Raw genomic sequence first — 24815 nt, 5'->3', positions numbered from 1 at the left:
AATTAGTTATAAATAAGTATTTTATAATTTGCTCATTGAAATAAAAAATCTACTCTCTATAAGACAATACATATTGTTTACAAATAATGTTTATTTTCATGCTTGATTTAATATTTTATTGTAATTTTATTAATTTTATATGTGATAGATTAATTTTTATTTAATTTAGATGTTTTTCTTTATGTTTTACTTCAAAAATTTTGTTTTTTACATTGGTTATATCCGAACCGAACCGATATAACTCGAATCCGTACGATATATAATTACTTTATGGGTTTTATGATGCAATATAATTTTGAACCGAGTCCGAAGTGTTATTATCCGAACCCGACCCGTACTAATAAAATTTTAGTATGGGACCTAGAAGCGTAAACCCGAAAATCCGAAAACCCGACCCGAATGCCAACGGGTACCCGAACGCCCATGCCTAATTTTAATAAAAAGATGCAAAGTGTGTAAAATTACAGATAACTCTACTAGATGACCCAAGAGAATCAGAGTAATGGATGGATGGATACATTAAGAGAAAAAGCTCAAAAGACTAAGAGAACATGAAAAGCCTACATCAATGGATTCTAGTGTTCTAAGTTTTGACCTTGCAAACGTATCAATCCCCTGGAGTTTCTTGCACTCTCTGGGGATTTGAGAGATTCATCTTCCTTGGTCTTTTGTTCTCTCTCTCTGCTTCACTTGTGTATGCTTCTGGTACTCGGTTTCTTAGTGAATGACTCAATCAAGCGGAACATCCAACGATCTAGCATTCCTATTTAAAGACCATGACATAAACTATATTAGCCAAAGATTATTGAAAGATAAGTACTGACATTAGATAAAGATGGATTTGAACCTGTCAAAGCAAAGGTACCCCCTAACACGGCGCATAGACGGGTGATCAAGTGGAGAAAACTACGACGTTCTTCCCTGATGGTCACGGTGATAGGTGAAAGATCATATAAGAAGTAGACAGCTGCAAATGAAAGAAAGAAACATGCCATCAAGAGACAGAAACAGAGTAATAAATAAGAACACTGGAAATGAAGCTTGACCCAACTAACCTGGCCATGTCCGGTCGAATTCGTTCATTGGTGTGTAGTATTCAGTTACAGAGTATTGATTTGTTGTCAGAACGTCTTTTGAAAGATATCTATATTCCGTCGGTACAATCTGCGCCATACACCAGACACAAATTAGTTATCAAACTACATACAATGTTCATGACAAATTAAGATAAAAAATACCTTAATATAGTATTTGAATGTTCCACTGGTGTCACGCAGGATTCGGTTTGTGTCATCAAGTGGGTTGTGAATGCCAGGGTACTTCGGCCCAAAGGATAGATCATGAATCATATGGCTCACGTTTACGTTTTTGGACCCTCCAAATATCTGTTTTCGAGGGTAAAAAGGGATAGTATAGCATCTTGGTAAAAGTAAAATAGGCAATACGCATGCGATATCAAATAGTGAGATAGAGATACCAACCATTTGAGCAACATAGATGTTAAGCCCGTGAACTGAAACGTGGAAGTTTCCAGCAACCCGTTGTACATCTAGGACACCATACACCTGTAGAAAACAGCCAACAGGATTAAGCTTATGTTTTCTTAAACGCCAATAAGGCAACATCTCTAGTTTGACTATTGACAAGGGGAGAGGTTAATAATACCCGACATCCTTCTCCATCTGCTAATGCTTGCTTCACCTTTTTAATCATCGTCTCAGCAGCTTCATCAAATCCCAGAGTATTCACTGCTTCCGTCTCATTCTTGCGTTCTTCTTTGCCATCTTCAGCAATCACAAAAGATATCAAATTAAAGTGTGTACATCATTACTTCCCTAATTCTTATACCTCAAGAAAAGTTAGCTACCCTAAAAACTATCACAGGGACTCTCCTATATAATAGGCCTCAAAACTCGAAGAAGGCTAGTTAAATTAAGAAGTTACCATGCTTGTGAGATGAGTGATCATGCTCCTTTTCAACAAGATCAGATATATATTCTGTGCCAATGATATGACCATGACTGTTGAGTCGGAGCTGCAGACACACGCAACTAGTGAGCAATTAACTCGATAATAAACCAGTAAAACTAGAGCAAACGCCATAAAAAGTGACATAAGATGCTAAGGGAAAATATCCAAATAGTTACATTCACTAAGATGGAAGAGAAAACATGTGATTTTGTATTAAGCATCTGGAATCAACTTACTTTCCAAATATTTGTATCGAGATCCACTTCATGCTTCCCTGACATGTCGATAGCATCCATGCTCAATACTACAAAAAAAAAACAAATAAAGATCAAATAATGAAATTTAAGAAGACTAGTAGTATCAAGAAGGTATGGAGAAAAGAAACTCTGTGATCAATGGATACCACTTACCATCACAAGGCAAAGATGGAAACGTCATATTTACATGAATGGGAAGAGTTTCTCCACGCTTTAAGTCGACTGACATCTAAAAAAACATGATACAGATTTCAAAATGATTACATAAATACAAAAGGAGGGAAACCTCTACGAGCCAGTCAAATGGATAGAGAACATCAAGGAAGTTAAATCAACAGACAGAGAGACTTCAAATCCATATTTCCCATGTGATATATTTCTATATGAAATCATTTTGCATACATCACACAAGCTATGATACCACCTACAGAAGAAGTACAAAGTTCAAGACAATAACAAGGTCAATGAGGGATAATGCCATACTTTCACTTAATCTCTACTAATCAACTGAAGAGTGGCATCAATGAATTTCAACGATATACAATTTCATAGAAGCCATCTATCTGAGCTTCATAATACACTTGAAACATAAGATCATTCACTGCCATTTATAGAACTATACAGAGCAGTTTGAAGTGTAGAGTCAGAGCAGTAAAGTAATAAAAGCCCATACTAAATACATACCTGATGCACTGTAAGTGTGTTAAGATAGTAACTCAGCTCGTGCAAGAACAACGTAGCCATTATAAGGAGTCCAACAATAGATACTGCAATAACCAAACAAAATTTAAAGATATTAACAAAAATCAACCATTCAAAATTTCAACAAGAGCTATGTAAGAAAATGCATTACCAACTGCACCAGATTGCGTCTTCTGCAGCAAGTGATCCTCTGCTCTTGGAAACGCATCAATGCTCCTTAGAGCCTGCTTCACACCCATCCTCCCTCAAACTCAATACTTTGAAAACTAAACGAATCCAACTCCAAAGGACCTACCAAACTACAAAACCAACATCAGATATACTAAAATAGACCAATTCAACCATAAAAATACTTTTCCTATCGAACCCAAATTCTCTCTTTTTTTTTCTATATTTTCTCGATCTAGAGCTTCTATGGTGGATTATCTAAAAGAGCCTAGCTCAAAATTCAAAACCTAACCCATCCAAGCAAATGCAACGAAAGATTCAAAGGAGCTCGCTTTTTCGAAAATTAAGCTCGGAAAGCCACAACCCTTGATCAAAACTCAGATTTCTAATATGATCTTCACCGGCCCTAGATGATTTCAAAAGGGACATAATTTGAAGAAAAAAAAACTCAGTTTCTGGAGATCTTACTCGAATCGAGGATGAAGCGCGCACCGAGAGAAAGAATGGTGGAAGAAGAAGAAGCGAGAGATCTCCGGGGGTCCTTCTCCTCCGGTTCCTTTGATGTTTGATTGGCGTGGCGTCTCTCTTTTTTCTCCGTCTCTTAATTTTTATAAATTTAGTCCTCTACTTATTTACAAATATTAATTTAGCATTCCTAATCTTATTATTTACGTCAAGACCCTCATACTCTCATAAGTTGCGATTTTGTTACAACATGTTCCATCCTTTCGTTCGATTCTTTTAGTAACTTCGCCTAGCAATTCTAGTACGTATACGCAGAGAGGTATGTGACGTTTTCAAACTGGTACAAGACTATAAGCGAACCAGATTCGGACCTTGCAACTCTGTTGTTGTGTTACTTGTTTTCAAAACCAGCTTCACGGCGGGTTAGTTGAGTCAGGATCTGCAGATTGGTTCACATCAACAAGTCTATACAAAGGTGAAGAGAAGCTAGAAAGGCTTTTACTTCATACCATACAAGTAAGCTAGAAAGGTTTCCTTCTTCTGCTTGGTTTTTAAGTAAGAATCAGTACTGTAGATATCTACGAGGTTTTGTATATATTTTTACAGGAAGTATGTATTATTATTCCGTATTAAGTATTGGTGATATTTATTGGTTTAACTCTAGATTAGTATATGTGCATTTAGTGAATTTGGACCTGCTTATACCAACAAGTTAAAGCATGTTATAAGATAAACTTTGAAATGATCCTCCACTCCTTTACCAACTCAAGCAATATGATCATCTACTCATCAAGCACTATGATCATCTACTCATCAAGCACTATGATCACCCACTCATTTACCAAATCAAGCACCATCTTTGATATTTTATGTATTGTTGTTCACTATAAATACCATCACTCATCTCACTCTTTTGGACACAATTACATCTTCTTCTTCTTCCTTATAATAAACTCTTTCTATCATATTAAGTGTTATTTGCTTCCTACGGGTATTGAATTCTACTCTTATTTAAATTTCCCGATACTATAAATTATAAGTTATTTCATAACACGTTATCAGCACGATCACTCTGCGATTTGGTAAAATTTATTTGTATCATTTATACTCTGTTATAATGGTCGGTATACCGTCTCTACTATTATTTATATCATGTTATAATGGCCGGAATACCGCCTATATTATTTACTAGTAATTTAATTTATTTATTGGTCGGCCGAGCCGCCTTATATCCTGTTTATTATTTATTGGTCGGCCGAGCCGCCTTATATCCTGTTTATTATTTATTGGTCGGCCGAGCCGCCTTATATCATGTTTATTATTTATTGGTCGGCTGAGCCGCCTTATATTCTGTTTATTATTAATTGGTCGGCCGAGCCGCCGTATAATTTATTTATTATTCTGCATTGATCGGCTGAGCCGTCGCATGATTTGTTGTCATATAACATAAATATTTCATTGTCATAATTTTTCACTTTTATGAAATTTTATAGATTTGATTGACCGTTTAATACGATATTTTCAGACTAATTTTTGGTGCACTCGATTTAACCCCAACGGTCACAAAGAAAATTTTTCAAAAATTTCCCCTTTCTCCAACGGTCATGAACAGTAATTTTCATCTATAAATACAACTCATTTTCACTCCATTTCATCATCCAAAACATTTCATCTTCTCTCAAAAATTTCAAATCGCTCTCCTCCGATTTTTCATTTCAAGAAAGATGATTCGCGCACTTTTGTTTTTATGTGCCATTTTTATTTGTGTTTCTATTTATGGTTCATTCGTTGGAGAATTTACTCCGAGTGAATTTAAGATGAATATCGGTTTAATTTTATTTACATCGCTTCTCCTTGTAATTGCTTGTATGATTAATGTAAACGGTTTTTAAATTATGAAGTTCTAATAAAATTACTATTTTGTGTTTTAGAAATACAAATGGCAAACATCGAGAAACTCCAGTTCCCGGCTCTAAAAGTAACCGGCGAAAACTATGTCAGATGGGTCACAAATGTGAAACCTTATCTTGTAATAAAAAAGATATCTGAAGCTATAAAAGTCGGTAACAAATCGCCACCCGAGCATATAGCCGAGGCGATAATCTTCCTGAAGAAGCACTTAGATGAGAATCTAACTCACGACTATGGAGACGTTGAGGACCCAGCTGTACTATGGCAAGCCTTGAAAGACAGATTCGATAATCAAAAGGAAATCAATCTCCCTCACGCTCTTGAAGAGTGGAAAACCCTGAGGTTTCAGGATTTCCAAAGGGTTAGAGATTACAATTCCACTATCTTGAGGATAGTTGCACAATTAAAATATTGTGGTAACCCTGTCACCGAAGCAGAAATGCTTGACAAGACATACAATACCTTCCACAAAGAACACAACGTCTTATCCCGAATTTACAGAAAATGTGGGTACACCAAATTTTCTGAATTGATGGTAACACTCATGTTGGCTGAAAAGAACGATGAGTTACTAATCAAAAACCATAATTCCCGACCCACGGGAGCCAAGGCATTTCCCGAAGTGAATGCTACGGCGGTAGAATATTCGGGAAGGAGAAACCATACCAATCGAGGTCGTGGTCGGCGTTTCAACAACAAACGTGGAAAGCCTTACTATCCTAAAAGTATTAGATCTAACAAATGGGTTAGATCTGAACAACCTCATAAAGGCAAAGAAACCGAAGAGGATACCACAAAGAAAAGTGAGACTGTATGTTACAGATGTGGATGTAAAGGACATTGGTCCCGTACCTGTCGTACTCCCCCACATTTGTGCAAGTTATATCAAGAATCCATAAAAGGAAAGGCTAAAGAGGTGAACCTCACGGAAAACGTTGAAGGGACCTCATACCTTGAATCCTCTGATTTCGCAAATGAGCTGGACTAGAATACTCTTGAAGAGTACGGAAATGTTTCTAATAAGACTGCTGAATAGTCCTCATTTGTAATGTATAATAATTATGTTTTCAAAGAATAATGTTGTTTTAACAACAATATTTGTATAATTATTGTGTGTTTTCTTTATATAATCAATGAATAAATTTCACGTTTCACTTTTATTTAATGTTTATGATAATTTCAGAAATGGATCAAAATACTAATGGAGCAAAATCCAAGAAACGGATTCGTGAAATATGCATACCAGATAGTGGAACAACGCACACTATTCTGAGACAAAAGAGATATTTCTCTGATATAAAACCGACAAGAATTGTCGTCAATACAATATCAGGTCCTGCAGACGTGATTGAAGGAACTGGTAAAGCAAACTTTACTTTGCCGAATGGAACAAAATTTTCCATAAATAATGCTTTATACTCTCCGAGTTCTAAAAGGAATTTGTTGAGTTTTAAAGACATATATCTTCACGGATATGATACTCAGTCTGCAACTGAGGATGGAAAGAAATACATGTATGTAATTTCTGAAAAATGTGGCAGAAAACACATATTGGAAAAGTTTCCAGAACTTCCTTCGGGATTACATCATACTTATATCGATGAGATCGAATCAAATCTTGTAGTAAAACGGAACCCAGAAGAGTTCACGTTATGGCATGATCGCCTTGGCCACCCAGGCACTACAATGATGCGTAAAATCATAGAAAGTTCACATGGTCATCCATTGAAAATCCAGGAGATTTCTCAAGGGAATAAAATGACATGTGTTGCATGTTCTCTAGGAAAATTGATCGTAAGGCCATCGCCAACCAAAATCGATAAAGAATCACCAAAGTTCCTTGAAAGAATTCAAGGTGATATATGTGGACCGATACATCCACCATGTGGACCATTCCACTATTTTATGGTATTAATTGACGCATCCAGTAGATGGTCACACGTTTGTCTATTATCATCTCGAAATGTGGCATTTGCGAGATTTCTAACTCAGATAATCAAACTGCGAGCACAGTTTCCTGATTATACTATTAAAAGAGTTAGACTAGACAACGCTGGTGAATTCACATCCCAAGCATTCAATGACTATTGTATGGTAATGGGAATTGAAGTTGAACATTCGGTTGCTCATGTTCATACGCAAAATGGTTTGGCTGAATCTTTAATTAAGCGTCTGCAATTGATTGCAAGACCATTGATCATGAGATCAAAACTTCCAACCTCTGTATGGGGACATGCCATTTTGCATGCAGAAGCACTCATTCGGATCAGACCGAGTGCATACCATAAGTATTCTCCACTACAGTTAGCGTTTGGTCGAGAACCAAACATTTCCCACTTTAGAATCTTTGGTTGTGCGGTATATGTGCCTGTAGCACCACCACAACGAACAAAGATGGGACCACAAAGAAGGTTGGGAATATATGTTGGTTGTGATTCTCCATCAATTATAAGATACCTAGAACCACAGACTGGTGACGTCTTTACAGCACGTTTTGCTGATTGTCATTTTGACGAAAATGTATTCCCAGTTCTAGGGGGAGAAAACAAAAATGTTGGAAGTGATATAAAATGGAGTGTACCATCATTGTTATATCTTGATCCTCCTTCTAAAGAGTCAGAACTAGAAGTTCGACGAATTATGCATTTACAGAGTATAGCTAACCAGCTACCTGATGCATTTGCAGATACCAAGACGGTAACTAAATCTCATATACCAGCTGCAAATGCTCCTGCTCGTATCAAAATGCCAAATGAACAAGAAAAGGAGGATGACACACGAGAGCCAAAAACACGCCTGAAGCGTGGTAGACCTGCTGGTTCTAAGGATAAGAATCCTAGGAAACAGAAGAAAGCTGAAATATATGATGCACCCAAAATAGCAGAAAATATTTTGGAAGAAATAAATGATAAGGACTCTGATGAATCAGAGCATCATGAATCGAAAGATAATCATGAGATTTCTATTAATTACATCCATAATAAAAGGATATGGAATAGAAATGAACAAAATGACCTTGATGATGCTTTCTCATATATCGTGTCAAGTGAGGTAAATGAAGATACCGATGATCCAGAACCGAAATCCATATATGAATGTCAAAAGAGACATGATTGGAATAAATGGAAAGAAGCAATACAAATCGAACTTGATTCGCTTAACAAACGAAAAGTGTTTGGATCTATTGTACTCACACCTGAAGATGTGAGACCAGTTGGGTACAGATGGATTTTCGTTCGAAAACGAAATGAGAAAAATGAGATTACAAGGTATAAAGCTCGCCTTGTAGCCCAAGGATTTTCTCAAAGACCTGGTATTGATTATGAGGAAACATATTCTCCTGTAATGGATGCGATCACATTTAGATTCCTGATGAGTCTAGCCGCTGATAAAAATCTTGAGATGCGTCTCATGGATGTTGTTACAGCTTATCTATACGGATCATTAGATACTGATATCTACATGAAAATCCCTGATGGATTTAAAATGCCAGAAGCATTAAGTTCCAAACCTAAAGAGTTATGTGCAATAAAATTGCAAAGATCATTATATGGGTTAAAACAATCTGGACGTATGTGGTACAATCGTCTCAGTGAACATTTAACAAAAGAAGGATATGTGAATGATCCTATATGCCCATGTGTTTTCATCAAGAAAACAACATCCGGATTTGTGATAATCGCGGTATATGTTGATGATCTAAATATTATTGGAACTCAAAAAGAAATACAAAAGGCATCAGACTATCTCAAAGGAGAATTTGAGATGAAAGATCTTGGACAGACACAGTATTGTCTTGGCCTACAAATAGAACATTCACAAAATGGTATATTTGTGCATCAATCCACATACACTAAAAGAGTGTTGAAACGATTTAACATGGATAAATCAACTCCTCTTAGCACCCCAATGGTCGTTAGATCACTTAACATTGAAAGTGATCCATTTCGACCACCTGAGGAAAAAGAAGAGATACTTGGTCCGGAAGTACCATATCTAAGTGCAATTGGAGCGTTGATGTACCTTGCAAATTGTACACGGCCTGATATATCATTCACTGTTAATCTTCTAGCAAGATTTAGCTCATCTCCAACACGAAGACATTGGAATGGAATTAAACATGTCTTTCGTTACCTACAAGGGACTATTGATTTAGGCTTATTTTACCCTAAAGATTCAAATGGTCAAATGGTTGGTTTTGCAGATGCAGGATATCTTTCAGATCCACACAAAGCCCGATCGCAAACAGGATATGTTTTTACGATCGGAGGCACTGCTATATCTTGGCGTTCTCAGAAACAAACGCTTGTGGCTACCTCTTCAAATCATGCTGAGATCATCGCACTCCATGAAGCAAGTAAAGAATGTGTATGGCTAAGATCAATAAGCCAACACATTTGTTCAAGTAGTGGGATTGACAAAAGTACGGGGCCAACTATTCTATATGAAGACAATGCAGCATGTGTTGCTCAAACGAAGGAAGGATATATCAAAAGTGATAGAACAAAACATATACATCCAAAGTTCTTCTCATACACTCAAGAGCTCGAGAAGAAGAAAGAGATTGAAGTAAGATATGTCCGATCATGCGACAATGCAGCCGACCTCTTCACAAAATCACTCCCTACTTCGGTATTCAGAAAACATGTCCATAACATTGGAATGCGTCATCAGAAGGATCTATGACTGCTCAATCGAGGGGGAGCTTACGTAGTTGTACTCTTTTTACCTAACTATGGTTTTTCCCATTGGGTTTTCTTAGAAAGGTTTTTAACGAGGCAACAAAGACGTTAAGCGAGAGCGGAGAGTGACACCGGTCCCCAAGGAGAGTGTTACGAAACTTAATACAAGATGGATGATCAAGGGGGAGTGTTATAAGATAAACTTTGAAATGATCCTCCACTCCTTTACCAACTCAAGCACTATGATCATATACTCATCAAGCACTATGATCATCTACTCATCAAGCACTATGATCACCCACTCATTTACCAAATCAAGCACCATCTTTGATATTTTATGTATTGTTGCTCACTATAAATACCATCACTCATCTCACTCTTTTGGACACAATTACATCTTCTTCTTCTTCCTTATAATAAACTCTTTCTCTCATATTAAGTGTTATTTGCTTCCTACGGGTATTGAATTCTACTCTTATTTAAATTTCCCGATACTATAAATTATAAGTTATTTCAAAGCAAATATTAAATTCAATCACATATACAAGGGCCAGTATTAAAATGTTGCTCACGCTTACATTAATCATAATATGTAGTAAATGATTTCCTCATGGGGATTTCTTTTTGTTGTTGAGAAAGGTTTTGCACACACACCACACACACACACACACACACAAAATAAAACTGATTGGCCCCGTCTTATTTAACACTCCTTATCTAACGCCATTTGATTTGAGAGATTGGGACCCATAAGCCCAAACACAAACTTCCCGCCATAAACTAACACCCAAAAGGAGGCTTTGTTATACAAAGCAACTCCACGTTTTACATGACTTCCAGACAACAGAACAAATAGATAGGAGGAATTGCTTTAGTTGCATTCGATCATCCCCAAAAAGAGTTATCAGTAAGTCCACAAAAGTATATACATTAGTAAGGATAGCTGAGTAAGGATACTAATAATGTTACTACAATAAACTCTTGCTACTTACTAGTACTGTTTAATTACAACCCTCCAGTAAAATTATGGGTTAAATAACATGAGTAAATTGTAATTCTTGAATAAATAATAGGCTACTCAATCTGTTTAACAAAAAATATATTAAAATGTCATTTTAGAATTTCAATTCAATTTATGCATACTTTAAATTTAATATTAATTAGAAAATGCATTGACTTTATAAATAATTTTATTTATCTATAATACTATTGATTAAATATGTGTAATTAATAAGAACATAATCCATTTCAAATTTTTGCTTAATATGTATAAAATGTTAAAATAACACTCTTCATAAAACATGGAGGAAGTACTAGGGCTGGGCACCAATACTCGTTACTTGCCTTATACCCGCTACTTGACCCGTACTCGCCTCGTTTTTTCAAGTACTCGTCGTTGCAAAGTCAAGTATCAAGTCGTTGAGTTTTGCTACTTAGAAGTACAAGACAAGTAACAAGTATCACAAAAAAGTTACGACTCGCCTTGATATTAATCGTTACTTGTTTTACGACTAAAAAAATGATACCTAAACCATAAAAACCAAAGCCCTAAACAAATATTTCTTTGTTTTTTTAATTTCTTATCAAATTCTATTTTCTTTTTTTTTAGGTGCAAATATTGTATTTAAAATAACTCTCGTGTTTTTACCAAGTCGAGTAAATAAAACAAACTTCATAACCTTCTATCGTAAGATATTATCTATCAAGTAATTTTTAAAAACTTGAAAATATATACAAGTAATTAATAAATACTTGTAAGTACCAAGTAATCGAATAAGACAAGTAACTTGCAAGTAACATATTTTTGGACAAGTACTCAAAATAACAAGTACTCGTTTCCGACAAATCAAGTACAAGTCGAAAAAATCCATTATTCGTTCAAAGTAAGTCAAATATCAAGTATAAATAAAAAAATAAGTACCCGCCTTGCGTCCACCTCTAGGAAGTACGAGAAAAAAGTTCAAATCATCCTCTCTTATTACATGAGTTAGTGTTGCGTACCACCTCGTAAGGTCATGCTATGATGTCGTGGGCGAAATGGTCAGTGTCGTAATTACTAAAAGCAAACTAAACATCAAAATCCTTCACACGTCTTTTCAGTTACATATTTCGATCAAAGTCGCATTAATTTCCCATGTGTCCACTTCCAAGTTCATAACCACGTTCATGTCTTTTATCTTTCTTTCTTTTTGTTTTCAACGAAGAAAAAGACGAACACGTGACTTGTGACTTGTGACTTGTGAACAGACTGCAAAACATGTTTCACGTGTCTAATTCATCCACTAATGCCAACTTCTCTGTACCTACCTACCTTTAACTTTAGTCTAGCTTTTTCCCTTTAATCTCACTTTGGATTCAGTTATGACGTATATATTCTCTTACATATTGATTGTCTTGTTATTACATTCCTGCGATCAATTATGTTCATTCTAGTCACCAGTATTCTAAGATAAACGTGTATATATTGTTCATCTTCAAATCAATTTACTGAAACATTATGTACAATTTAGTTTACGTTTATGGTTTGCCATTTTTCTAGTATACCAAACGAAGTTATCTCATGTATAATCTACAGAGACTATGTGTGTTATACTGGTAAACTAGATAGTTAGATATCTTAAAACAAAAAGACATGTATGGTTTGTTGAGTTCAGTAATAGACAAATTAAGGTAGAAAATTTTTGGTTAACAAAATTTATAAATGAACAAGAAGGAATGATTCAGGACCGATCTTGGACAAAGCCGAATGAATCATTAGCTTTAGGCTCTCGTTTTTTTTAAAAAACTACATAGATATAGATTCTCTTTTTTTTTGAATTCTCGATATTTGTAAAAAAAAAATATTAATTGAAAATTTTAATATATGGCCTATGATTCCCTAAATTTTAGGGCCGGCCCGAAATCCATAGTGCAAATATGCAATAAACCAGAAAAAAGTAAAGGAACTCATCAGCCTCATTTGGGAATCCATTTTCTATTTATGGAAAGTATATTAACCAAACGATTCCAAGCCCCACATGGCACAAACATTGCATGGGTCCATTGATCTTTTCACAAATCTAAATAAAAGTTAAGTTCCTAAGTTTATCTTTGATATTTTTGGATAGTTTTTTCTTAAAGAAAACTCTATTGTTTTGGATAGTTTCAAACGCATAATTTTAATTTAATAACACAACACTGACGTGTATATATGTGTTATGCATAATAATATATAGAACTATATCTAATCATATAAATTAAAAGAAAACAAAATACATTGATTTAACAAGCCTAATTAACAATCCAAAAAATTAAATTTTCAATTCATATAATATACACAGAATTCTGTAAGAGCATGATTATTGGAGGGTTCTTAGAGTGAAATTTTTAGCGGAATATAAGAACCCGTCTCTTAATTTTTAATTAAAAAAGTTAAGAACCGATTTTTAAATAAGATATTTAAGAGCCGGTTCTTAATTTTTTTAGTTAAAAGTTAAGAGATGGATTCTTATATTCCGCTAAAAATCTCATCTTAAAAACCCCTCAATAATCATGCTCTAAGGTCCAACCCAATTATTTACATTATTATATTATACAAGAAAATGCATACAGCAGGTCCACATCGAGTACGTATAAAAATTTAAGGAAAAACAAAACTGAAACACACCACGGACCATCAAGTTACTCTTTTTTTTTGTCACCATCAAGTTACTCAAAAATTCGTACGGATTTTATTCTTCTTATTTTTCTTATAAAATATTATTTTCCAATTCGTATTGAAATCAAGAAGCACGTGATCAAATGTTCAGAACTCTTAGACCATAATTAACTCGGAGTTCTTTGAGTGAAGTTCTTATCGGAAATTAAGAAATTGTTTCTTAACTTTTAACTAAAAAAACTAAGAACCGGTTTTTAAAGTCCTTATTTAAGAACACCGGTTCTTAGCTTTTTCAGTTAAAAATTAAGAACCAGTTTCTTAACTTCCGCTAAGAATTCTATCCTAAGAATTTCGGATTAATCTTGCTCTTATAGTATACGTTCTTATATATAGTTTCTATGCAAGTGTTTCTACCTCTTAACTCCCACAAAGCGACCAAAGCAAGAATCTTTACGCAGAGAATCATGAAGTATTGTAGCTTAGATCTCGGGCTATCTCCAGTGACCTCTTCGCTTCAACCTTGTCGCCGAGATTCGACGTAAGTTTTTTTTATTCAGATCCAACCTCGTTTAAATTTAATTTTAATTCACGTTCAACCCCACTTCAAGATCTGAACCTCTTAATTCGCTTTGAAAAATGGCTGTATAGGGTTAATCAATCTTTAATCATAAGACCTAAGGAGATCAATGTATTCTATAATGGGAAAGTACGTGAACACGATCTCGTAGAGTTTCAGGTAGAATCATCTCTATATTCTCTTATATATGTTGTTATCTTTTTCTTGATTACTGAGTAATGACTGATCATAAATACAATAATGAAATACGAAGATAAGGGCGATAATAGAGATGGCGAGCAAGGAGCGTGGAATAACGGCGTTAGAGTTAGCGCCGATGAGACTGGAATCACCGTTAGGGTTTTCTTTGAAGAGATCCGTGAAGAGTTTTTTGGAGAAGAGGAAGAAAAGAAACAAATCTTTTGCACCTTACAGTTACACTTACACCTCCACCTCTTCCTCCTCTTCCCATAATTCCTAAACCCAAGTTATTTAATTTACTTTTTTTCTTCTATCATAACAAAAAAGGAATCTTTTCTTTTTTTTTAAATTTGGGTTGAGAAGAATCTAGCTCGTGTTTCTCTCTTTTGTCATTTTTCCCGATACTCGACGATAAATTTCGAGTTTTTTTTAAAATCAAGATATAGGAGTTTTATAAACTGGATCACTTGTATTAGTTTGTTTCACATGATACTTTCATGTATGAGTTTCGCATTTCTCATGTAATGAGTTATGAGTTTGTTCGTTTATTCGAGGTTAGAAAATATGTAAACATACACACCTTGAAGTAGTTGATGCACTATCTTGACAGTTGAATTCTTTGCTAATACTGAGAATACATATGCAATATCTTTTCACTACAAGAAAACACATCGAATTCCGACGGAGGTTCCGACGGACACCAAGGTCGTCGGACATTTGTGACGGAATACTGACAAATTTCCGACCAAATCCAAAAAAATTAAGTCGTCGGAATTCCGTCGGCCATTTCCGACGGAATTCCGACGAAATATGGTTCGTCGGAAAATTCCGACGACTTTTCGACGACATTCCGATAAAAAATGTAACCGTTGTAGTCGTCGGAATTCCGTCGGTATATTCCGACGAATTTCCGACGATATTCCGATTAAGAGCAAAGTCGTCGGAATTCCGTCGGAAAATACCGACGGAATTCCGACGAACTATGTGACCGTTGCCGACAAATATATATGACCGTTGTATAGCCGTTTGAGATTGGACAATTCCGACGGAATTCCGACGGACTGCTTTACATCCGTCGGAATTTCGTCGGAAAGTCGTCGGAGGTCCGTAAGCAATTTCCTATAAATACAACCCCTCCTCATTCAACTCATTCACACTTCATTCTCTCTTCATTCTCTTTATTCATTTATTGTTAGATTAATATTCAATAATTTATTTCATATTGATAATATTTTTGTATATAGTGTATATATGGCGGAGTTGCGTATGACTCACAGGCATGCAACAGAAGATGAGCTTCGACAACTTAGAGATAACGGATTTGCTGCGTGGCTTCGTAGTTATGTGAGTCATATATCCTATTACCCTATGCAAATGATTAGTTTAAATTTAATATATATAAACTAATTAATTTTGCAATCATATATGTTTTTTTTTATAGGTGAATGATGGTTTGGCCAGAGGTCTTGTGTTCGATGATTGGGTACGCGAATTTGTGCAGGGACCAAACTATGTGGTCAAATCATATCCTAAATTTTGTACGCGAGGATATGCATTCACAAGGAAAGGTCATTCTAAGACAACATATGATGCTGGTGTTTCATCTTCTTCTGGTGACGATGTCTACTACGGCAACATAAAAGAAATATTGGAAATCCAATTTCCTGGAATGGTTGGATTGCGTTGTGTAGTATTCTATTGTGATTGGTATGACACCACCCCAGATAGAGGAGTGAAGATTGATGCGTTTGGTGTTACATCAGTTCATTCGCGGCGGAAACTTCAATATTATGATCCCTTCATTCTTGGTTCGCAAGCTGATCAGGTATGTCAATATATTCATAATTTTTTACCAATATAATTAATTAATTGAACTAATACTTTGTATAATTGATATGTATAGGTGTGCTACATCAGTTACCCTCGGGTGACGTACAGAGACGATCCATGGGTTACTGTAACGCAAATCAACCCAAGAGGACGAGTGGATGGAACTTCTGATGATGATGAACCATTGCAACCAGAGTCTACCAGCAACGCCCAGGCAGTTGAAGATTTGGAAAATGTTCAACTCGTTGAGAATTTGACTGTGTTTGGACATGATGCTGTCGTACATTCAGAGCCGGAAGCCGAGGTTGGGGAGTTTGATGAAGATTCAGAAGATTCTGATTAGTTTTTTTTTTTTTTTTTTTTTTAATGGTCCGTCGGAAATCCCTCGCAATATACCGACGACATAGCGACGACAACGGGTTTCATTGAAAATTGGAAAGGTCGTCGGTATTTCGTTGGAAAATACCGACGACATGTTTTTCTATAAAGTTTCAATCATAAAAATCTATAAATTTAGATGCCAAAACTATGAAAATAACACATAATAAGTGTTTAGTATAGTATTAGATCACAACCGTTCAAATATAACAACTCATTAAAATATTTATGTATGCATATCATTGTTTTCATAACATCTCATCTTAACATTATGTACTTATACAATCATATTTATATAAGCTTACACTACAAAAAATATTGTTGTGTAAAATCGTGTTATAAAACATTTTTATTGTTAAATCTTTATGCAAATACTATATATATTATCAAAGGTTTGGATTTTGCATTTAGAAACTTGAAAAGAACACCCTAAACACTAAGTCGTCGGAATTCCGTCGGAAAATACCGACGGAATGTGTCCGTCGGAAAATACTGACGGACACGTTCCGTCGGAATTTCAATTAGCCCGGGAGAACCAAACCGCTTGAAAATTTTCGCGAATCGGCATTTGGTATATTTTAAATATACCGACGGAATACCGACGAACCCGTGTCCGTCGGAATCCACGGAAATAAAAATCCTTCTCCTTTCTTCTTCGTTATCTCCGCGGCCTCTCTCTCTCTCTCAAAACTCTCCGGCGATTTCGGCGATTTCGGCGACTCTCCGGCGATTCTGGCCTCTCTTCACCGGCGAATCCTCTCCTCACCCTCCTATCTCTTCCCCAAACCCCAAATCATGTAAGAATCATCCCAAACCTTTTTTTTTCAATTGTTTAGGGTTTTGGAAGTTGATCTCGGATTTTAGGTTGTTTGATTGAACATTTTAGGATTGAATGGATAGTTTAGGATATATAAGTTAGGATTGTTGTTTTAGTTTTTTTTGGAACATTTTTTGATTTTTAAAAACGTTTTTTGATTTTTTAAAACATTTTTTTTTATTTTTAAAAACGTTTTTTGATTTTTAAAAACGTTTTTTGATTTTTAAAAACGTTTTTGATTTTTAAAAACGTTTTTTGATTTTTAAAAACGTTTTTTTGAAAAAAATATAAATATTTAACACCATTTTTCTTCATTTATAAATTTTAACAACATTTTTCTATATTTCTAAATTTTTTATAATTTTGTATACATATATATATATGTAAATCATGTATAGTAAAAATTTTAAAATTTTAAAATTTTTATATTTTTTTTTAAGTTTCCACTAATAAATATTTAACAACATTTTTTTTAAAAATATAAATATTTAACAACATTTTTCTTCATTTATAAATTTTTAACAACATTTTTCTATATTTATAAATTTTTTATAATTTTGTATACATATATATATATATATATAAAAGGTTTAATAGTTTTTTTTAAAACGTTTATAAAACCTTTTGTAAATATATAAATGAAAATATGTTTGATGGGTTAATTTTTTTTTTTTAGGGCCGAGGATGAAGCCCGCCCCGCAGCCCGTCTTCGACGTAGTTCGGTGAGCGGTTCCCGTGCATCGGTATCGTCTCATGACTCGGTTCCCGCATATATTCCCGCTCCAGCTCCCTCTGCCCCTCACGCTGCCCCTCACGCTGCTGCTCAACAGGATCCGGGGGTCATGCCGGTTCATCTATTGGTTCAACAACCAGGTCGAGAGCATCTCCCGTTTCTCCAACTCAACCCACGACGAGGCCATAGCACTTGGTTAGTATTTTTTTTTATTTGTACCGTTATATTTTTTGCTTTAATTAACTTGCTAACTTGTATTTTTTTTTTAAAGGTTCACCAAGTCGAAAAATGGCATTAGCCGGAGCATCAACCAGATGATGTACTCCATGCTCCGTTTTGGATATCCAAAGTGGAGTGTGATCCCTTCCGACGAACGAGAGTTGTGGTTTCGTCAGTTTGCGGTATAGTAACCCTTCATTTTTTTAAGTTTTTACATTTTTTTACATATATTTACTTATTAAATTGTGTTTGTTTTGTAGCAAGAGTTCAACTGGCACTCCGATCTTACGGAAACAGTCCGTAAGAAATTCAACGAAAAGGCCATGGACTCTTACACAAAGCAGATAAACGCGTGGAAGACAGTTTGGCAGAAGAACAAGAAGCCACGGTTCATCAACGGGGGGGGGGGGTGTGGGAGCAGTTGATAGCTCATTGGGAGAGGGAAGACACTGCAGAGACGTCTTCTAGAAACTCCAGGAACCGGAAGAGCGATCGTGGCGGGAAAGGTATGTATGTGCACAACCTCGGCGCTTGCTCCATGTCTACTAAGGAGGATGAACTTGTAAGTTTTTTATTATTATTTATCTTTATATTTTTTAAATAAATATTTTATATATTTTTTGGCTAATAATGGCGGTTTTTTTAGATCGAAGCAAATGACGGTAATCCCGTTGATCGTCTCCAACTCATTAAGGTGGCTCACACTAACAAGACGACGGGTCAAATTCAGGACCCCGTGATCAGAGGTGTAGTTGATTTGGTGGAAGCTGAGATAGTTTCTCAATCTCAGCCTCTCTCTGATGACGGCGACTCCACGGGAGCTTCAACCAACCTGTCTCTATTGCAAATAAATGAGATGGTTGAAAAGGTAATTTTTTTATTAATATATTTTTTTTATAATGTCGATTACTTACTTGTCCATATTTACTTACTTTAAATATTTTTGTAGGCGGTTCCTAAAAGGAAAGGAGGCCGTTTAGTTGGGTTGGCCCGTCGTGCTTCTTCGTATCCGGCATCTTCTTCGCAAGCTCCGTATGCCGATCCCATGATTCTCGAGGAGCTACATGACAAAGATGAACGGATTGGGGCATTGGAGGAGCAGAACACCACTATCCTTTCGGAGAATGCCACTATCCGTTCGGAGAATGCCACTATCCTTGCTGAGTTGGCATCCCAGAAGAAGTTCAACACCGAGATTATGCAGAAGCTAGATCGTTTGATGTCTTCGAGTTCTTCTTAGTTTATTTCGGCTTTATAAAACTTTCGGAATGTTTTTTTTTCTATTTCGGTTTGTATGAATTTTAAACTTTATGAATGTTTTTTTCCTATTTCGGTTTTTATGAATTTAAATTTTATAATATTATTAGTTTTAAATTTCCAATTTTTTAAATTTATTAATATCAAAAAATATATAAAAATGCAAAATTAATTTGTAAAAAAAAAAGGGTATATACCGACGGACAAAGGTCGTCGGAATATACCGACGGACATATATCCGTCGGAATTTACCGACAAACTCATTTCCGTCGGAATATACCGACGAACGTGGTTCGTCGGTATATTCCGACGACCGATGTCCGTCGGTAAATTCCGACGCCTACAGTTCGTCGGAATAAACCGAGGAACCACGTTCGTCGGAATTGTAGTTTTCCGATGAACTCTGATCTCGTGTAGCCGCATCGTAATATCGTCGGAAGTTCGTCAGAATGACGTTTCTTGGTATTCGTCAGAAAGTCGTCGGAATTTCTGACGAAATTCCGACGAATTTTTTTTTTCCGACGAAACGATACCGACGGACGGGTTCGTCGGAAATTCGTCGGAATAGACCGATTCCGACGAATTACCGACGATTTCGGCCATCAGAATCCCCCTGTTTTCTTGTAGTGTTTAACAAAATAAGAAAATGCAATTCTAACCAAAAGAATGCAAACATTAAACCCAGTGGATCCAACAAACATTGGCTTTAGTGAGCGAAGTACATCACTAGTATCGTGATGTAAAAATTTGGGTTTAAAAATTACAAGCCGCTCATCAATGCCCTTTAGTCAATTCACTGGAACAAAAAAAAAATTTAGTGTATCAAAAAAAAAACGAGAAAGTCAATTCTAATAAGATCCTTCACTATAGTAATTTCAAGACTGTTTATACCAAACGATCATAAGTAAAACCAAACAATCTACTATAGAAAATATCAGAACCAGCTTTAAATATGGTGGTGTACTGTATTCTCAACTCCATTACAAAAGTAGGAGAAGAGACCAGAAAATGTGAAATCTTGAAACAGCCAACGAGAGAAACAAGAGGTATATGAGAAAGAAAGAGATGGATCCAAGAGTTTTCAAAAGAGGGTTTTGTGTGTCAGATACAAACTATTAACTCCCTTTCCCAGCTGCTTCCAAAACCTAAAACCTGTTAATCGAAGCTGATTGGCAAGATTAGCATCTAAACGCAAACCGCCGAATAGGAATCTCAAGTGGCGGAACACAGCCAATAGAAGCTCTACATACTTTGTAAGCATCTTCCTCCCCTTTGGATGAGTAGCTATACGAAGAAAGACAACATCATTAGTCTGATTGGTTTTGCTGAACGGATCAGCAAGCTGAAGCGCTGTCGCTAACCCTTTCTAGCAAGATCTGCCGCTTCCTCTTGACTCCGTCTTGAGGCCTTCAATGTCAACTACGTATAAGAGCATGATTATTGCAAATACCCTATTAGGGTTCTTATTAATTTTTAATGCATTTTAGTAGAAAAAGTGTGTTAAGAAACAAAGCTAAGAGACCCATAAATTTAATTGGTCCATTACAAGGTTCTTAATTAAGGGTTTTTAAAAAAAAATATTTTTTTTATTAAACTTAAATTTTTTTATTAAATAAAACATACTAAAAGATAACATCAAACATAAAATTTTTAAAAACAACATAAAAACAAAGATTAGTAGAATAAACGATAACAATTTGAAAGAAACATCCGAGTTCAGTTGTTGTCTTCTTCACGTCCAAATTTAAGCCATAAATATTCAACCAAATTATCTTTTAGTTGTTGATGGATCTGTTTATCACGAATTCTAGTTCGAACACCCATCGTATTGACAATATTTGTTGGGATATCTGTAGAATACGTGAGATCCACATGTGAACTACCGTTGTCTTCTCCTTGTTGGAACTCCGAAACATTAAATTGAGTGTATCCATCCCGTTCGTCTTCTACTATCATATTATGGAGTATGATACATGCTCGCATAATCTTCCCAATTTTGACTTTATCCCAAAAAAAGTGCTGGATTTTTAACGATGGCAAAGGGAGCTTGCAAGACTCCAAAAGCACGCTCGACATCCTTTCGAACAGCTTCTTGACGTTGAGCGAATAAAACTGCTTTCGGCCCTTGTGGTAATGGAATAGATTGGATAAAAATTGCCCATTTCGGATAAATACCATCGGTGAGATAGTAAGCCATATGATACTCTCTTCCATTGACATAGTAAGTGACTTGTGGAGCATGACCCTTTATTATGTCATCAAAAACCGGTGAGCGATCAAGAACATTGATATCGTTTAAGGTACCTGGCGGTCCAAAAAATGCGTGTCATATCCAGAGATCATATGAAGCAACCGCCTCTAAAACGATTGTTGGTTTTCCCGAGCCACGAGAATATTGCCCTTTCCAAGCAGTGGGACAATTCTTCCACTCCCAATGCATACAATCAATGCTTCCTATCATCTCGGAAAATCCACGATACTCTCCAATATCAAGTAGACATTGAAGATCAGCCGGTGTTGGTCTTCGTAGGTACTCATCGCCGAATAAATTTATTATTCATTCCACAAAATTTTCCAAACATTTACGAGTTGTGGATTCACCGAGACGTAGGTATTCATCGACCGTATCAGCCGCAATACCATATGCCAATACACGAATAGCCGCTGTACACTTTTGGAGTGAAGAGAGACCAAGCTTTCCAAGAGCATCTTTTTTGGCGAAAAAATTGAACGTCATTGGAGAGTCGATCAACAATGTGCATGAACAATGGCTTGTTCATTCTAAACCGTCGTCGGAAAAGATTTTCAGGATACGTCAGAGTTTCACTGAAATAATCGTTCCATAGACGTACATGACCTTCTTCTTGATTTCTTTCGATGTAGGCTCATTTTTTTATTTTTTTACTTGCTTCTTCTTCATCACCATGAACCATTAAATTTTCGAAAGTTTGATCGAAATGTTGATCAACGATTTGATCAAATGTATCATCAAAGATTTGATCAAATGATTCATCTAGATTGTTATGGGAAGAAGAAGCCATATATAGTGATTATATGATGGTAAAATGAAAGTGGAGATGGCTTTGTGTAAATAGAGTGGAGACGTGGAGATGTAAAGAAAGAGATGGCTTTGTGTAAAGAGAGTGGAGATGTAAAGAAAGTAGAACTCGCTTGAGATTAAAGAGAGTGGAAATGTTGTTAAAAGAGTGGAGATGGCTTTGATGCTGTTAGAAGTCGCATGTGTTTGGTTATATAGACACAAGCATAAAAAAAAACAATGAGCTTGAGATTTAAAAGTCCGTGACACAAACACAATGACACAACTACAAGACAGTACACATGACACTAGAAGACATTTCTCAAGAGACAGTACATGACACATGACACTAGAAGACAGTACAATACACATGACACTAGAAGACAGTACAATACAATACACCACTTCGTGACTTCTCTCAGTCCGTGACTTCTCTTGTAGCACCTGACTGAAACCGAGACTTGACTTCAAACATGACAAGGCTTCACTTCAAACTTAACTTTCTCACCTGCATTAGGACAACAATATTTTAAACATAAGAACATCACAAAACATAAGAACAACGAGAGCAACGAGACATCACATAACATTTTCACACTGAAACTTAAAACATAACTGAAACCGAGACTTGACACTTAACAATAAAACGACACTCACACTTAACTAATTAGACATCAACTCAGTTATGAGTTTCTGCTTCAGCGCTTCCTCATAATCTTGTAGCGGTTCTTGTTTTCCAAAAACACTGTCCAGTAGCTTCATCTTGGACAGCCTTTCCTTTATCTCCAAATCCTGCTTCTTGGTCGTCCACATCGTCTGGAACTTAGCAAAATCCTTGCCATCAACCATTGCCTTCTTCCCATTAGCTTTTGATGCCTTAACGCCACGAGGACGGTTGGTTCTTTCATCATCGGTTTCAATTGCTTGAGAGGTCTCTGACTGTGAAGCGTCATCAACCTTCCTCTTCTTCGAACTTCCATCATTTTTTGCAGTAGATAGCTCAGACCACTTCTGGTCATTGCGCAATTCCTTCTACGCATGCTCTAAGGTGAACTTCTTTTTGTGGTTGCTAAAGAAGATTTTGTGGGCATGTTTGAGAACATCATTCTCATTTTGCCCACTACTTCTCTCCCTGGTTGCAGCCTCAAACGCTCCACAAAACTTGCAGACCAGGTCATTGATCCTGTGCTATCTTTGCTTGCACTGAGACGACTCCCTCGTTTCACATCCAACAAGCTTGGGACTGGCGTTGAAGTAAGCTGCGATTCTTTTCCAGAATGCAACTGACCTCTGCTCATTCCCAACAACGGGATCTTTGCTTGTGTTCAGCCACGCACTGATGAGCACGACATCTTCTGTTGGACTCCATCTCCTTCTTTCTTTACGCTCTGTAGGACTGCTCTCTTCGAAGTTGCATCCTTCAGTAGCTTGACTGCCGAATGCTGGAAGAGCAGAGGATTCAAAACCGGAACTATCTTGTTGACTTTGAAGAAGATCAACAAAATTTAAACTCCTATATGGATTGGAATCCATATCTGAATATGTCTAAAGGAAGAGAAGAAGAGAAGAAGCCGAGGTTGAAGAGAAGAACATAAGAAGAAGAGAAGAATCCGTAGTTGAAGAGAAGATAAAAAGAAGAGAAGAAGCCGTAGTTGATAGATGGAAGAGAAGAAGAGAAGAAGGGGTGGTTTATACAAGAGAGAAAGTTTAACTTACAACCAATTCGAGTTGACATTCACCTAACTCATTAATCAAACTTAAACATCTTTCTATCTACCCATTAATCACACCTCAGACAAACAGCCAGATTCACAATCAATATATTGCAGAGAAACGAGATTCACATTCAATGTATTGCAGACAGTAATCAGTTTCTACCTAACCATTAATCACACCTACCCAAAGTTCTTTTCAAACTAGCTATCAATTTACGAGAGCAAAGATTATTGTTTTACCTGTACGCCAATTGTAGACCTCTGCTTTGCCGAACCTTC

The 24815-nt window shown here is 36.1% G+C and overlaps 3 protein-coding genes and 1 long non-coding RNA gene across 4 annotated transcripts; 2 read left to right on the top strand and 2 right to left on the bottom strand.

Annotated features, from left to right (window-relative positions):
* Positions 1-410: 410 nt before the first annotated feature.
* Positions 411-3702, bottom strand: LOC106366941 (endoplasmic reticulum-Golgi intermediate compartment protein 3). Its single transcript, XM_013806624.3, has 12 exons — positions 3567-3702; positions 3082-3229; positions 2913-2995; positions 2382-2457; positions 2208-2275; positions 1945-2035; positions 1666-1784; positions 1482-1565; positions 1239-1385; positions 1056-1164; positions 848-967; positions 411-763 (listed from the first exon to the last, which is right to left on the bottom strand). Exons 2-12 carry the CDS (start codon positions 3167-3169, stop codon positions 687-689), a joined length of 1062 nt encoding a protein of 353 aa, XP_013662078.1. The 5' UTR covers positions 3170-3229; positions 3567-3702; the 3' UTR covers positions 411-686.
* Positions 3703-5502: 1800 nt separating this feature from the next.
* Positions 5503-6462, top strand: LOC125584557. Its single transcript, XM_048753244.1, has one exon. It carries the CDS (start codon positions 5503-5505, stop codon positions 6460-6462), a length of 960 nt encoding a protein of 319 aa, XP_048609201.1.
* A 7719-nt stretch (positions 6463-14181) lies between these two features.
* LOC111204006 (protein JAZ13) lies at positions 14182-14945 on the top strand. Its single transcript, XM_022698207.2, has 3 exons — positions 14182-14331; positions 14442-14529; positions 14624-14945. Exons 1-3 carry the CDS (start codon positions 14192-14194, stop codon positions 14828-14830), a joined length of 435 nt encoding a protein of 144 aa, XP_022553928.2. The 5' UTR covers positions 14182-14191; the 3' UTR covers positions 14831-14945.
* A 5688-nt stretch (positions 14946-20633) lies between these two features.
* On the bottom strand, positions 20634-21430 carry LOC125584556. Its single transcript, XR_007321469.1, has 2 exons — positions 21035-21430; positions 20634-20936 (listed from the first exon to the last, which is right to left on the bottom strand). It is a non-coding gene; the product is annotated as an uncharacterized LOC125584556 (long non-coding RNA).
* Positions 21431-24815: the final 3385 nt, after the last annotated feature.

The sequence above is a fragment of the Brassica napus genome, chromosome C3 (assembly GCF_020379485.1).
Source record: "Brassica napus cultivar Da-Ae chromosome C3, Da-Ae, whole genome shotgun sequence".
Lineage (NCBI taxonomy): Eukaryota > Viridiplantae > Streptophyta > Magnoliopsida > Brassicales > Brassicaceae > Brassica > Brassica napus.
This window is presented reverse-complemented; position numbering and strand designations above follow the sequence as displayed.

What these genes read in the sequence shown, in the direction of transcription:
- LOC106366941 (XM_013806624.3), bottom strand. Translation starts at nt 3,169, where the DNA reads ATGGGTGTGAAGCAGGCTCTAAGGAGCATTGATGCGTTTCCAAGAGCA. An exon ending in TCGATACAAATATTTGGAAA is followed by an intron (nt 2,036 to 2,207) that starts GTAAGTTGATTC and finishes GTGTGTCTGCAG; the next exon opens with CTCCGACTCAACAGTCATGG. An exon ending in CATTCAAATACTATATTAAG is followed by an intron (nt 1,165 to 1,238) that starts GTATTTTTTATC and finishes TGTATGGCGCAG; the next exon opens with ATTGTACCGACGGAATATAG.
- LOC125584557 (XM_048753244.1), top strand. Translation starts at nt 5,503, where the DNA reads ATGGCAAACATCGAGAAACTCCAGTTCCCGGCTCTAAAAGTAACCGGC.
- LOC111204006 (XM_022698207.2), top strand. Translation starts at nt 14,192, where the DNA reads ATGCAAGTGTTTCTACCTCTTAACTCCCACAAAGCGACCAAAGCAAGA. An exon ending in CCTTGTCGCCGAGATTCGAC is followed by an intron (nt 14,332 to 14,441) that starts GTAAGTTTTTTT and finishes ATGGCTGTATAG; the next exon opens with GGTTAATCAATCTTTAATCA. An exon ending in ACGATCTCGTAGAGTTTCAG is followed by an intron (nt 14,530 to 14,623) that starts GTAGAATCATCT and finishes TGAAATACGAAG; the next exon opens with ATAAGGGCGATAATAGAGAT.